The sequence below is a fragment of the Dermacentor andersoni genome, chromosome 7, assembly GCF_023375885.2.
Source record: "Dermacentor andersoni chromosome 7, qqDerAnde1_hic_scaffold, whole genome shotgun sequence".
In the NCBI taxonomy this organism is placed as follows: Eukaryota; Metazoa; Arthropoda; class Arachnida; order Ixodida; family Ixodidae; genus Dermacentor; species Dermacentor andersoni.
In genome coordinates, this window is record NC_092820.1 from 137,009,834 (window position 1) to 137,026,044 (window position 16,211).

General features: G+C 43.9%; 1 protein-coding gene across 2 annotated transcripts in view; it reads left to right on the plus strand.

Moving 5' to 3' along the window:
* The window catches only part of LOC126534619 (uncharacterized), a 50,560-nt gene extending 36,528 nt beyond the window's left edge, over positions 1-14,032 (plus strand). For both annotated transcript variants that reach the window (XM_055072334.2, XM_055072335.2), the window contains exons 9-14: positions 2,812-2,893; positions 5,101-5,129; positions 7,256-7,310; positions 9,448-9,491; positions 11,995-12,088; positions 13,781-14,032. In XM_055072334.2, the coding sequence (XP_054928309.1) occupies positions 2,812-2,893; positions 5,101-5,129; positions 7,256-7,310; positions 9,448-9,491; positions 11,995-12,088; positions 13,781-13,902 (426 nt within the window). In that variant the 3' untranslated portion in view covers positions 13,903-14,032. The remainder of the gene's footprint in view (positions 1-2,811; positions 2,894-5,100; positions 5,130-7,255; positions 7,311-9,447; positions 9,492-11,994; positions 12,089-13,780) is intronic.
* Positions 14,033-16,211: the final 2,179 nt, after the last annotated feature.

The window sequence follows — 16,211 nt, forward strand, 5'->3', positions numbered from 1 at the left end:
CGAATCGAATAGTCGCTATTCATAAGTGTGAATATTTTTTTCAAATACTTTTCGAAGTATTCAAAACGTCAAATGCGCCCGATGAAATACAAAAACTGGAGCAGGTGAATTTTGACTTCCACCCCCGCCATGGATACGCATGACTAACGCCTTTATCTTGGGGGTAAGTCACTTTGTGTGCACACTCTGGGCGAGCCGAGATGGCTGGTCGCTTCGTATGCGCTGTCCTTCCGCGAGGCCTAGTGTTGGAGGGCACGTAATCTCAAGTGGTCCTACGGGCGTTAGAACGAGAGCCAGTCCGAAGCAATAACATGCTAGCGCATATGAATGATAGCGTTGTAACCGCTAGCGTTCACTGTCATCGAGTGAAATCTGTTCGTGTTTTTCAATGCACGCGTGACACCGGGCTTGTTAATTTAGTTAGTCAGCGAATGCTTACTGTGCAAATTCACACGACCGCTTGAAACTACGAAGTTTACTTCGTGTGGCTGTTTACAACCTTGCATTACTATTAATTTTATTTACTTTATTTTATTTATACATACTGCAGCCCCTTTATGGGGCTATTGCAGGAGTGGGTTAGGCAAAAATAGGTCATACAAAAAACGTAAACAATCACATATTAAATATTCACAAGAATAAGGCAGATGACACAAGTGAAACTCAAAATAACAGCAACACTAAGAGTCAGTACACAAACGAGAATGAGTCAATACACTGTAACAACAAGAAAATACATAAAATCAGGTGTGGTTAACTTTTAACAGGAAATCGTTTAATGGCAGTGACCTAATTGTTCCGGGAATTAAATTCCAGAATTCAATAGTACCTGGGAAAAAGCTCTATTTAAATTTATTAGATCGAGCAAAGTAAGGCCTAATATTAAGGTTACGGTGACTCCTACTTGACCGAGGAATGTCTGAAGGAATATATATGGGATGTGAGACACGATAAGAAAAATTGACGATGCCATGCAGAAACTTCAATGACTCAATGTGACGGCGTATGGATAAAGGGGTTAGGTTCAAAGAAGATAAGGCACGAGAGGGTGAAAAATAGTGATCCTAGAGACGATATATGAACCGAATAGATTTTCGTTGTATGCTCTCAATGGAGATAATGTCGCACTGCTTATGGTTCCAGACAGGAGAAGCATAATATAGGATTGGGCGAATTAAAGTTTTATACATTAGTAACTTAGTTTCCTTTGGAGAATTGTTAAAATTGCGCCTCAAATACCCGAGCTTACGGAGTGCTTTAGTGCAAATGAAATTAATGTGTTTTGACCAGGACATGTTAGTGGTAAATATGACGCCAAGATACTTGTATTCTGAGACCCTGTGCAAGGATAAGTCATTGAAAGTGTAATTGGTCAATGAAGGAGAGGCACTATTAGAAAATGACATTATCACAGTTTTAGTAAAATTTGTTTTCATTTGCCAAGTGTTGCACCAGGTAGAGCAAACCTGTGACTTTCCTTTCTTTCTTTATTTTTACTGTCGTAATGGAAGTGCCACAGGGGTTTTAATTGTATATCTGAGACACGAGCTCGGTTCGGGCTGATGTCATCATGTCTCAAATGTAGGTGAGTTGCGTAGCCTCGTCCGCTACTTCTCCTTTCTGGATACGCGTAGGTTCATACGTAGATCTCACATTGTCTGGACGTTGCGACGGAGCCCATCGTCTAGCAGACTCTACCGCACCCCCGTGTCCCACACTTAAGCTTCGTACGTCTCGAGGTACAGAGTCTTAACTTCACCTTCTTCCCTCCTTCCTGAACAATGAAATCATGTACGTAACTGTAGACATAGAGAAATATTAGTCGTTTAGAGACAGACACAAGAGAGACAAAGGTTGGCAAAATAAACATAATTCACTCAGACCCACTAACAAATTACCTTTTGAACTTAGAACTCGCTCGGACTTGAACTCGTTCTGCTCAGTCCAGTCTCACTCGGACTCAGACTCCCCGAAATTCTACTCAGCCTGTCCTCGCTTGTACTGAGACTTGACAAAAGTCTACTCAGCCGGGCTCACTCACGCTAATATGATCTTGAATTGTAGCGCGAAGTGACACAGACAGAGACTATGAGCAGACAGGACGTCTCTGTCTGTGTCACTTCGCGCTACAATTCAAGATCATGCTACCGTACCGACTCGCCCAACTTTCTATCCTTTTGCTCACTCAGGTTAACGGGTCGGTGTGAGTCTGAGTCGGTCTGAATATACGGGGAAGGCGGGTAGATGGAAATTCCAAGACGATGAACGAAACGAGAACAAGGTGAAAGCCGCAGCCAACGTTTCGACAAGTGGACTTGTCTTGAAAAGCACAAGTCCGCTTGTCGAAACGTTGGCTCCGGCTTTCACCTTGTTCTCGTTTTGTTCGTCGGGAGTGAGCGTGAGTGATTCGACTCATTAGTCACTTTACCGACCTACGACTATAGGCATTTGTGAGCTGCATGACGTCCGCTCGCCCTCTAGCTTGTCATGAGCCTTCCGCGCCATATAAGTAGGGACCACGGCCCAGATAGCGTAAAACTGTTCCAATCTGAGTTTATTCAATATCCGCCACTAGTTCTCCGTGACTGAACATCTTGGGAGAGTTACTACCACGTCAGAAGAAAAATAAATCACATGAATAGGATGAGATTTTTTCATAAGTTTGCTACGCATATGAACCGAATTTTGACACTAGTTTACGAAGCAGGCGGGAAACTGCAGCTGAACATAGAGAATGCATTGACTCCTTTATTTCTATTTCTGTTTGCTATTCCTCGTGAGCCATTTTTATTCTTTAAATGTTTTGCGCAGGACGCCGACTGCAACAACCAGACAAGATGCGTCGCGCATCGTAACTACGCTACAAATTCGATCTGCGAGACTCACAAGTACTGTAAGTATTGTAGAAGTACTGCGACGTATTTTTATTTACTCCTAGCACCTTGGCCAAGGAATGTCATAAGTACAACTGCTGGTTGCTCATATGGGACCAAACTCACAAAGCTTCTCGTTCGTAATAGTTTTTTGCCGTCGGTAGAACGACTCAGGTAAATAATATACCCAACATTACGATTGGCTGTCAACCGTTTATGTGTGCAGTTCTAGCGTAAGAACATTTTCGGTCATGTAGGCCCTGCTGTTTATCCGCAGATGAAGAGAAAAGCTGTTTCACTTAGGAATTATTCGAAAATTATGGGGGAAAAAATCAAGACACTCCGACGACAAATTGTCGAAAGCGCGACATGGATTCAACGAATAGTGCCTTCCTTGCTACCTTGCTGTAACTACTGATATTTTATGCCTGTAAGATTTGCATTTATGCTCTATATCCACTTTTCTACGATTGGACATCAAGTCTGTGCTATACGGTATCTGTGAGAGTTACGTATTATAACCTACGTCCAGTTTGCTCTGAGTATACACCAAGTTTGTGGTGTGCAATGTCCAACATAAGGAGCAATATGAGTCCCGTTAAATGGATGCCCACTTTCTATGACTCGCGAGCAAAAATACCGGTTCCTGTTCGCTAAGCATATGCAAAGAGGCGTTTAAGGCATTGAAGGTGCTGATCGCAGAGGCAATGAGACTTTCTAAATATTGAGAAGCTAAAAAATCTAAATAGATATTTCAGTGCAGTGAGGGCCCTAGAGGGTATTAGACAGGCACATTGAAAATACATGACCTACAAAATCTGGTCTAACAGAATTTGCGTGTGCATCCTTCAGTTGAACTTTTAGAATATCTTGCATTAAGTTCTGCTCATCACTCTGAATCCGCACTATGCATATTGTGAGCACACATTCCCGTAATAATGCGAAATCACTACTCCGTACATCCACAAGGACAGTTTGAAATGCCCAGAAGCATTCGGAGTAACATGAAACGTGGCACGAACACCGTAAAGGGGAACGGGGGAGAAGGGCGGCGAAAGCGTAGCAGGATTTCCTTGCAGAAAATGCAAGCGCCTCCTAATAAACAGCATGATTCGGCACGCCGAATTTGGCCTTGAACATGAGCTCACCTACACGGATGGTAAAATGGTATTAGCTCAGTTTTGTTTTCTCTTTTTTTTTACGCTTACGACTTGGTTGAGCAAGTCGGTAACGTTAAGTGGTCGTCTCCAGTGAGCATGCTACGCAAGCTGTCTACGTACACCGTCTGGGTATATTGGTGTATATTGCTCTTAACTTCAACCCACGCTTGAATTAGAAAGCACTACCTCATACAGAAATGGAATTACTAGCCTGTTTCTAGCGGTGAGAAGGTAAGAATTTTGCAAGAAATGTGTTCAGGTGTCGCACGTCGTCTAGCCCATGGGGGTGGTGTCACGGGAATGAAGAATATGTGAACGTTTGCTCGGATTTCTACGATGTTTCCTCGTTCTAATCACTCGATACCATACTTTTACGATTCATCTCTCCTTCATAAAATTATAAACCTCTAATACCCCAACGGCCAATTAAATTAATAAACAAATTGAGTTCAGAATCTGTGAGACATTCTTTACGTTCATTTTCTGCTTCACGTTATTATTATTATTATTAAGTTTGTTTTTATGTCTTCTTGTTTACTTACTATAATGTACTACGCGTTAGTCTATTTCATTTATAATCTGCTTCTTTCGTATTTTAATTCCTATTTTTGTTATCATGATACCACCTAGTTCTTGGCCTTCCAAAACAGGGAGATTGCGTCATTCTTGAAAGAATGTCACCGTCAACATCAGAACAAAGTGAATAACTTTTTTCCAGCTCCAGGCGTCTGCTCGGTCTCGCGACTTGTCTTGACTGCTGCTACAATGTCTGTGCGCGGACTAGTTAATCGCAGCAGTTGTAAACATATATTATCGGGTACCAATGTGAATACTATCTGCGGCAGTATGAGACAGCAATAGTGGCTCAAGCTAGGGGGCAGGAATCTGAAACGGTGCGAAGTAGGAGTCTTCGTTCTAGATGTGGGTAAACAGGTAATGACCATGGCATGCTCCTGCCCTGGGCTCGGTTATGTTAACCTTTGCTCGTTTTTTTTTTTGCGTTCGGAGGTTGAGCACCAGAATGATCGAATGGTGCCATCACACAGCTTTATTCTTTTTTTTTTCAGGCGTTGGTGTGACGGACACGTCTTGTTCTGTAAGTTGTTCGTTTCGCGCAAACGATAGTGAATGCACGGAAGACAACTAGTCGTACGCGAGACAGATACCACGCGAGACTTCCCGGAATACAAATTTCCATAATCTAGAAGTATGTCGAATAATACCATAGGTTATTTATTTATTTATTTATTTGTTTATTTATTTATTTATTTATTTATTTATTTATCGCAGCGTGCGCGTTAATACCAAATGACCGACAGGGCAGCGAAGACCCTGCTTTGCAAGAAGATGCTTCCACTAGACGCAACGTACACCTCTAGAGGCTCTGGTAAAGCGCGTCCGTTCTTCTGCATGTGAAGTCGGCTGCTTTGACAAATGTGAATCACTGCTACGGTAAGGGGTTGGGAAGGTCGCACATCTGGAAAGTTGTGCTATCAAAGCATTTCTGCTAGCAGGCATGATTTGCTACTTCTAGGCTTCAATTTGGCGATTACATGTAGCCCGTAAATGGGCAATTGAAGTTTTCATTACCGCGTTTTCGGTAAATAGCCGAACTTAAGTCGAATGTTTTTTTTTTCTAGCTGCTAATGTCCGCTTTGCCACGTCGCCTAGCTGAAAGAATGGCGGGTACCTAGATATGATGGTCTCTTTTTTAAATGAAGTGGTCCGCATTATCTATACGCTTGGTATATGCAAATACAGGACGACTTCTGAGGGCGGGCAGGGCGGGCCCATGGAAACATTTATAGCCGTGGAGACTGAACATGTCATGGCAACAACGTTAACCTTCACGTCGTTTACTACACACACGCGTTTTGTAGTAGCACATTCGCTCGGCTTGGATGACCATGGCTTCCGAGTTATCCGGGTTCCGCTCGTTCTCGGGCGCCACTGAACACGCCAGGTGATTTATGCGATGAGAATGCCCTTTAATTCGGCTGCCTTCCGGCAGACGTTGCAAGTTCCTTATCTCGGATTTCAGACTTGATAATAGTATAGCATTCCTACTAAGCTGTTGTATACTAGCTCCTGTCGAGTAGGGACGATACATCCCACTCAATAGGGTTGAAGTGCGTTTCTGAATACGGTGTGTCAAGGCACAACCAGATGCATAAAGAAAACATGGCATGTGAATACCCATCGTCATAACTTCAACTAAGAACGGTATGAGTGCTTGTTGTATCAATGGTAACACCATTAAATGCACATCGGATCATGCTGATACTGAATCTCTGGGTCTTGTTCATCGGGAACAGTAATTTACCCGTTTTGGTGGCTTATGGAATATGGCTTTGCGCTACTATAGGCTCGAGGTCGGTGTTTGAAATCCTGGCCGCGCAGCCGCATTTCGATGGGGGCAAAATGCTAAACAGCCCGTGTACCATGCATCGGATGCCCGTTAAAGAACTCCAGCTGGTCAAAATTGATACGGAGTCCACCAATACGACGTGCCCCGTATTAAGAACGTGCTTTTTTTTTATTGGCACCCAAAATCTTAGAGTATTTCATGAGAGTAATCTTTTTCTGTTTAATTAAGCGACTGCTTTCATAGTATGATGACGTACCTTGCCATTTTCTGTTGTAGTTAGTGCTGTTTTTTCTCGAGAAACGGCTTAAGCAAATTAAGATCCCCACAAAATAAAAGAGAGAGGGTGTCTGTGTGAGGATGCTCCTTTTCCCACTTCAAATAACGCGAAGCATTCTGCAGAGTACTGCAAAGATTGTGAACAGCTTTACCGGTTCCCCACAAAAAAGTCAGTGATTTACGCCTATCCAGGATATTCATAATTACGATAAGTGAAGGCGCTGGCTCATACAGTAGAAGGAAGCCACCTTAAAGTCACGTTCAGTGCTCCGCAATGCAAGTTTTCAGCTACATTCTACTTTTCTTCTAGCACTGCCCCTTTCTCTGTGTGTATTCCTTACAGGCCATGTTATACAGTGAAGCCTCAAACGCGTAACGTTCAGTGTTGCGAAATGAGCGAGCTTTTCGTCATGTGTATCCCCTGAATAATAGTAGTAGTAATAATAATAATAATAAGAAGAAGACGAAGAAAAAGGTAACATCTATGCGCAGTATTTCCGGCCCTCTTTATTACGAGAAGATCGGAAATGAATCAGTGAGGACTAATATTTGTTGTGCAACACACGTCGCACTTTCAGTGTCATGGCAAGTACAAGTGCCGGTTGACGGACTGCCAGGAAACTCCGTACGAGTGTAAGTTTCAGGAACTGTGACTTCCGATAAAATCTTTTTCCCGGCAAGCGCACTCACTCGGCTATGAAAAAAAAATTTTCCCCTTGGGGGTAAATGCGCGTGAAAACACCTTTACCACAAGTTGCTTCCGTAGATGTGGAACAAATTCGTGAAGACAACGCACTAGGCACTAAAGAGAATTCTTCGTCGGCGTAACATTCGATGCCAGAGCCATCATAAACTGGGATATTCACACTGATTACGCATTTGAATAATGTCAGTTAATTTGTGTTGTAATTGTGCACATCCGGACATATAAGTTACGAACTGCGGAAGAGAAGCGAGTGATGGATAATGACACGTTCAATACAAATTCAAATTTAAATTTAGATTTGTTCAAAAAATATACATCGTAAATACAGATACAGGAATGTACAGAAGGAGACTCCAAGGTAGATCACCTTGAGCTGGACCTCTTGTGCAAATAAGATACAGAAAGCAAAAAGCCTTGACAACGAAACGGACAATGCAATATAATGAGGAAAGTTACGGAAACGATAAATCAAGATGTGGTTAATTGTAACTAGATGAAAATATTTTCAATCTATTGCTTTCAATTCTGGAGTTAAAGCGTTCCGCAGCGAAATTACGTAAAAAGGCAGAGTCTACCTGCCGTAATTGCTATAAATTCTAGGTAAAAGCAAGTTGTGGTAGGATGCAAGGTATGTAGAGACGTATATTAGAAACGAATATTGCAATCCATGTGTTTTGCAAGTATGCCTAAAATAGGCTAGATACAGTATTTAGGCACGAAATAATGTACGGACTAAGAGTATACACAGAAAAGCACACACTCGCGACCGATGTAATTTTCCGACGCTTAAATACATTGAATTCTGGATACATGCGCACAGACAATCGGAGACATGCGCACAGCAGTACAGCGGATGACTTAACACATTGACTCAGCAGATTAGCATCAAAATTGCCTTTTCCTATCCCCAAGAAAAAGAAATTAGTTCGCATAAAGCGGCGACGAAGGAAAGCAGATGCACCTGTCACTAAATTTTATTATAGAAAACGCCTCCACCACTTAACGTTCCACGTTATCCCTGCTTTAGCGCAGTATATCTGCTTCGCGTGTCAGTGATTCTTAGTGTTTCACAATACTGTTGGAGACACATTGGCATCTAGCGTAATAAGAAGCATTCCTAGCGCACTACCCCAAAATTCACGGAAGGCGAATACATTGCGCTCACCTGGGACTCACAATTTTCAACATATTCGTCCCCATGGTAATGTCATTGGTTTTCCACGTAGTTTTCTGCAACATTGTGTCGCGATGACTGTCGAAATACGACATGTGAGATGCCAATTCATCCTTCCGCAAGTTTGTAGTGGGGGCGATCACTTTCGGAGACTCACTTTCGCCAGATTTCGCTAAAATCGGCGCCAGACGTGACCGTGTTGCACCCTTGAAACATTTGCACCCTTTCAGGTGTACATTTGCCCCACAACGATCATCATCATCTGCCTTGCTTGCGTTTCCTTTCTTGAAAACGCTGCGCTCGCTACTTTTCTGTCTAAAATGCTGTGTCAAGCTGATAACGTGCAAGCCGTTTGCGACTTGGAAGTACCGGGTTCACAGCGTTAACGAAAGAAAATACGGGCAAGACAGATGGCAGTTATCGTTGTAGGACGAGATAAGCCCCAAGGTGTGCATATGTTTTTGAGTATGTATATCTGAACGACAGCGTTTGTGGCGCTGTGCCTTTGCAGTGCCAACAACGTTGTCGGCCGTGTACTTGGACGCGTTGCGTGCTGCATCTTGCCAAATCTCGCGAAAGTTAGACCAGGCATTTAAGGACCCTGGTAACGCTATTGCCGAAAGTGATCGCCCGAGAATGCAGTCCCTGGTCTTAAGTCTTTCCGAAGTACGACTTAATGGCACGTCGCGTTAGAGAGCGCATCTGCGTTTCTCTCTTTGCTGAGCAAGAGTGCACAACCAGCGTGTTAAAGTCTCGAGCATTTCTGAAAGCCCTGACAAGCACTGCGGAAGCCTGTAATCCTGATTCTAATTTGTGCTTAGTGGTACAGTGCTTCCAACAGTTATAGCCTGTGCCGCTGAACATTCACCAAGGCTTTTGCTTTGACGCAGGCTTGATCCTCGAAAACCAGGAGACGAGGTGCGGCGGGGCAAAGGTAATGTGTATACGGGAGCTGTGGCTATATGGAAGGTCTTAGCACGTACCATCATTACCATCGCGCTAATCTTGTTACGCATTCCAGCAAGCAGCCAGAAACCCATAAGAGACAACGCGCCACGCATGCGTGATAAGCGCCCAGCAGAAGCATGAGCAGTATAGGGCGCCGTAATTGATAGCTGCACATATGCAGCGTTATTTATGGCTCCGACAGCTGATACTGCCGAACTTGAGTGAGCAGGAACAGAGAGGTTCCCGTTAAGTCGAACTTGAAGAAACCCTGAAAATATGCTCGCGTTAGTAGTTCTCCCTATAGCTTCAGATCTTATTCTATGCGCAGCGCTGAAAGTCTGCTTTTCATGGTACGTCGAAATATACGCGGCGTAAAAATAAACAAAGCAGCATTAAAATCAAAATGAAGACATTAAAATACACTTAGTTAACTTGCGCCATACAAAATTTTGCCTCGTATATCCTCGCGTAAGTAGCTGTGTAATTGCGTCCTTGCGACGGTGTGCAAATCTGCGTGCTGTCACAATGGCTGGCACTTCATCTAGCTTGCCCGAAAGCTTTTCGGTGCCCTTGTGGTGCTGAACAAAAAGTGCACCGAGGAACCCAGGGCTATTTCAGTTGCGTTATCGGGGAAACTTGTTCTTGTGGCTTCTGGCCAGCGTCCTAACCTAGCTGCAAGCCTACAAGCATACACCCAAGACCTTTGAAACTTCTGTCTCTTTATATATACGCATGTGTTAATGCGCCAAGTAGACCGCGGCCGTGTCTAACAGTGCTTTTTTTTTTTTTTTTGCTTCTCCGAAACAGATGCTGAATCGACGCAGCTTTCACGTGTAACCGGTTTCGTGTTTGCCCAGATTAATGATCCTAGATATTTTCGCCAAAAGCAAAAAAAAAAAAAAAATGACTAGGGACTTTATTAGCCGAGACGCGGGAGAGAACAGCGGGGAGAAAGTAACTCAAATTTAACACTCAGCGGTGTGTTTTGTCTTCTGTAAGTAAGCCGTTTAAGTTTTCTCTTCCCCAGCTCAAACTAACGGGGATGAAGATGTGATTATGTTTTTTTCAGGAGTCATCTCGCTTGTGCCTCTTATTGCCTCCGTAGCTTTCACTTTCATTGCCACGGAAAGTCGTCCACGAGTATAGACCTATATCTATACCCTTCTTTGGGTGCTCTCAAACGCAGACGGTTTTCCTTCGGTGACATCTCGTTCGCCACCGAGGGCCTACAGCCCACTAGCGCCGCTGCCGGCATTCATCGGCACACTAGCGTGGTGACAAGCCTGGTATCTCTGCCAGGGCGCTATTTCTTGCAGCGCAGAAGCAGTCGTCCCGCGTGCTGAGCCATGTCAGGTCACCTCCGTGCATACGCTTAGAACACGGCGCGAAAAAGCTCCAGCACAACGTTTCACATACCTATCGCTTTCAATGCCTCGCCTTAGGGCGAAAGTGCAAATTTTTTTGTTTGCACTGGGTAGAACGCTGTAAAAAATAAGCACGAACACTAAAACCAACCGCGCACTTCGACGTTCAATCGCTTGTTGAGCCACCAAGTTTGGTTTCAACTGCGTTGCGTATGCGGGAACCCTCCTGTGTTTCCTTCTTCCACGCATTTTTCAATGTCCGTGCCTCTAGAGTTAATGTATTTGGCTGCCTAGGACTCATATTCTGTATGCTCCCTGCGAGAGCCCATATTACGGTATTACTGTATATGGCTCCCTGCAAGCCATATACTGTACATGGCTCGAATTATGGGAACTACACGGATTTGCCTAAACTTCGTCCGTTTGGCTGTAGTCGTCTCTTCGACTTTGTAAATTCGGCATTTTCAACAAAGTACTCGATGATGAATAATTAAACAAACATTATTAAATATCATTGACCCCTGGCACAGAAGCCCGACATTGAAACCATTGCGCCACGAACGCATTTTCTTTTCTTTGCTGTAATGTCACGGACGCATGCATCGACAAGCGGCCATAGAACGTCCTTATAAATTTCTCAAGATCAAGCCAGCGACTTGAGTCCCTTGGCGCGTTTCAATTTGGACTCCTCGACAGGTTGGGGCGCTATTCACAGCGACTGTGCGTGTTCGCAGAGTATTCCACAGAAGCGGAATAGAAAAGCCGCAAAATAAGTAAACTTTTGCACTCAGTGGTGTGCTTTGTCTTTTTTACAGCTCCGCTAGTAGGCCGCATTCACAGAGTAGAATGGCTCCAAATTTTTCTCCCTCTCTTCTTGGACGTGTCAAACAGAGGTTTGAAGTGGGCAAACATAAATTGTTTGAATTAATCTTTTTTTTAACGATGAAAAAGTTTCGTGATATGAATGCTGATCGATTGATTGATTGATTGATTGATTGATTGATTGATTGATTGATTGATTGATTGATTGATTGATTGATTGATTGATTGATTGATTGATTGATATCACCTTCGCGTGTTCAATCAGACAAGTCGTTTAGCAATAACGTCCGATGCTCATCGCAGGGCCCCAAGTGTGCGATGAACGAGTACTGCGCCTACGGATACGTCGGCTCAAACTGCAAGAAGTGTCCCTGCTACGGATCGCATCAGGCAACTTGTGAGTAGTTCGTCCCAAATAATTAAGAGAACGAGAGAGAGAGAGAAAGGGGGGGAGGGCATCGCTGTGTTCCTGTACACAACTAAGCTGGTACGCGATCATTTCACGTAACCTTGGTCAAGCTGTCTTCGTCAAAAAAGAAATCAACATAGATCACGCAGCGGCAAGGCATTCTGTCCCACAAAATTCATGATACAATGTGTAAGCGCGACTGAACAAGGACGTAGAGAGAAGCAGGTACACAAAGACCAGCGCTGTTCTCTGTGTCTCTGTTTCTTTCTACGTCCTCGTCCTCGTTGAGTAACGCTTACATATTCTATCAGTGTTAGTTTGGTTAGTAAGCAAATGTATACCAAGTTTATGCGGCCGATAAGACTACTATCCTTACTGCGTACAGCTATCCACTAATTTGCTATCGGAATCGGTGCTTCGGCTTTCGGGTGGAACTGCGAATATTTTTTTTATTCTTCGGTCTCATCTCGGTGCACTACCGAGATGCGACGCTACCGGCAGCAGTCCACAGAATGTCAGCTTTGCAAGAAGCGTGCTCCCTGTTTCCCAGAAGAAGTTACCTTTAGTGCTGTGTCGCGCCGACATGCCTGTTAAGCCGCCAATGCGCAAGCAAGCTTCGCGTACTATGCATCCGTGCAAGAAACCACCCAAAAGTGTAACTTTGAACTTCAATGCGGCCGCGGAATCCATCTTCGCACAACAGAGGTGGCGAGCTATCAGGCCGGGGGAAATGAAACGCAGCAGATAAAAGGAACATGCGAGATATTGCAGATTTCTTCAATTGTAATTGAAAACGAACGAAGAGACAGCTAAGAGACAGCCGTTCACACGGACACACTGGTGCTGACGATGACCATATTGGTGGTCTCATAAATCATGGTAGGTGTGCTTCAATGGGTCAAGAACAGAATTGGTATACGCACATATATAATAACCACAGTAAGGATTCGAGCAAACAGAGACTGTGAAACTGGGAACAAAAATACAGTGTATGTGATAGTTCTCGCCAAAGGAAGTCTCCATTACATTCTCTTTAAATTAAGAATTCAGTGCCGACTTAGCTGTAAATGCGAGATAAATGTATCAGGATTATGTCCTACTTTTGAGGACCCGGATTCATTATTTAAAGCGCCTGCACCACATGGTAACGTGTTGTGAAAAAGCTCACTCGACCGACCTGCGTGGAACCACTGATGGTGGTTCCAGTTTCAACCGCAGCTAATTTCCCCGATGCTTTCCTTGGTTTCATTGTCTGCTGGCTTTATCGGGTTCTAATTAACAGAATCGATCCCCTCGGTACCCCTTCTTCACTTTATATCAATAGAAGAGCGTATATCTTGTTTATAGAAGAGCGTATATATATATATATATACGCTCTTCTAACTAAGGTATCTCATGTACCTCTACCATATGCGACCGGTTTTTCATAAAATTATTTTCTATATGATACTCCTAATGCTGAGGTATTAAAAGAAGCTTCACTGAAGCAGTAAGATGGCAAAGAAAGCGGAAAAATTACGATATAAGGCTAGCAAGAAAAGCATACATCAGCATAAGTGAGCGTTTTGTTGCTTGAATGAAACCACACGGTAACGTCAAACACCATCCTGGGGCTATAATGCCGAGTCTGCGGACGCGACTTCGTCATGCTATAACTTTTGTGTCCCCACACACATGCAGGCATCCAGAAGCAGTCCAAGAATCTGTGCAGTCCCGACAGCATCGTGCGGCTGGACAAGGATACAGGCTACACTTGTGACAGCTGCACCACGGCCGCCTCGGTTCTTACCGGGTCAGCGTAAAGGCGGGCCTCGTCGATGAGAAGGAAACAAGAAAAAAAATGAATACAATGCTCACGAGAGGGCGCAGAGAACTCTGAACGTGTGCGCGCCGCTTTACTTCTCGTGGCTATGTTCTCGTTCCGCATACAGATTTGCGTGGAGAGTGTGCAATTCAGCCGCATCAAGGTGCTCGCATTCAGAACGGAGGACGGGAGTGTCTGTGCACGACAATGCAAGGGCGTTGTGTACGGGGTGTTTCACAAAATTCACTTGAAATTTCTGAAACACAGGATATACATATTAGATGTTTCAATGATTTCCTCTGCACTACGTTTACTACGAAAGCATATGCTTGAAGGTGACTGGGCGTAATAACTAAACGAGTAATTATGCAAATTAGACTAACATTTTTTTTAACCAATAGAGAGCCCTGCGGCTGGTCCCAATATGAGACTTGAAGCGCGCCATCTGAGGAGCTTATACCGGTTTTCTAAATTGCAATAAAACCTGACGTCGCTAATTTTGACAGGCTAAGAAATTCCGCCCAGTTTCACACAGGAAAGCGAAACTCAACAGCCAAAAAGCACAACTGTCACGTCCTTACTACACGTACATGAGTGACGTACGACACCGCATGCGCCTCAGTGTAGGGCAGGCATGAAGCGAGCGCGATCTCGGCTTGAGAAGGACGCTAGCTTGATGGTGACCCACCGGTGAGGTGCAAGCAGGGATGTCACTCATGAACCTCTCCTTGGAATCGCAGCCCCACCTACAGTCGCACATGTCACACTCTTCCTGCTTACAGGGAAAACAGAACACACTATACAAAGAATTCATCTTGGGTACTAGGCGCGAAAACACACATGACAAAAGGAAGGAGACGGGACAGAGCGCCTTGTGTGTTCTTCCTTGTGTCGTGTGTGTTTTCGCGCCTAGTACCCAAGATGAATTGTGACCAACTCGCCCAACAAGACGTCCTTTTAAGCTATACAAAGAAATCAAACAGCACTAGACCACTTATTCTTCGATTCGAAGAAATGTGCCACAATGTCCCGAACGAGGCTTTCAGGGTCGTCGCAAGACCAAACAGACCGGCCACGTGATATGACGTCGCAATTTTTTTTTTTTTTTTACTCTGACATGCCACAACAAAAAAAAAAGCACCACGCGAACACACAATGCCAGACTTCGCAGAAGTGCAAGTAAAATGACTACACTGAGCTATACATTGACGGGTACAACGCAAATGAACATATCGGGAGCGCAGTCGTATCGGAACGGTGGGAAAGTTGTCCCTCGTTGCCGCAGTTTGTGGCAGTTTTTAAAGCCGATGTACATGCTCTTGTTATGGCTTTGGAAAAAATAGTAACATGAGATTCTAAAAAAGCGGTGGTCTAAAGAGATTCTGTCATATTACCAACCTCCCTCCATGGAAGATCAGAGTGCGAACCTCTTGAAAGTGACATCCTGAGGATACTTGGCTTAAGTGAACGCAATGGTAAAGTAGTTTGTCTCTGTTGGATTCCAAGTCACGTGGGCATCCCGGCAAACGAAAATGCGCACAAACGCGCAGAAATGACAACCGATAAACGACTAATAGAAAGAAATGTTCCATTCAAGGACTGCGTCCGGGTGGTCCGCGCTGCAATCCCCGCAAAGTGTCAAATGGATTGGCACTTTATTGTTAGCAACAAATTCCTAACAGTAAAACCCGTACTCCAGGAGGGGAATACATCATACCACCAGCAACGTCTCATGGAAGTTCTATTATATCGTGTTCCTATTGGGCACACACATCTCGCATATAATATTTTACTGAAAAATGAAGAACAAGTGGTGCGTAATGAATTCCAAGAACCTCTTACTACGAATCACATTTTAATAACATGTCCTGCGTTGAACTAGATAATACAGAAATAATTTTATGAACTTGACAAAACGCTAACACCACTTCATCTGTTTTATTTTAAGCGAAAATGGACTATATCTAAACGATGTTTTTTTGGGGTTCCTAGACGAAAGAGAATTTTCAAGCAAACTCGGAAATAATAATTTTTGTTGCTTCAAGCGCTACCATCAAATCGTATAATCTCATATTGTGGCTGGCGTATCATAGCCTTAGTTGACTGTTGCGCCATAATACCTTACAAAACTAGTCGTTTCATCAGAAGCCAACAAACCAAGACACCAAGGACAATATAGGTGAAATTACTTTTACTTACTAATTGAATTAAGGAAATGATAAGTTTATGGCAGTGAAAGTGGATGAAAAAACAACTTGCTGCAGGTGGGGAACCATCCCACGCCTTCGCACTACGCTTGCGCTGCTC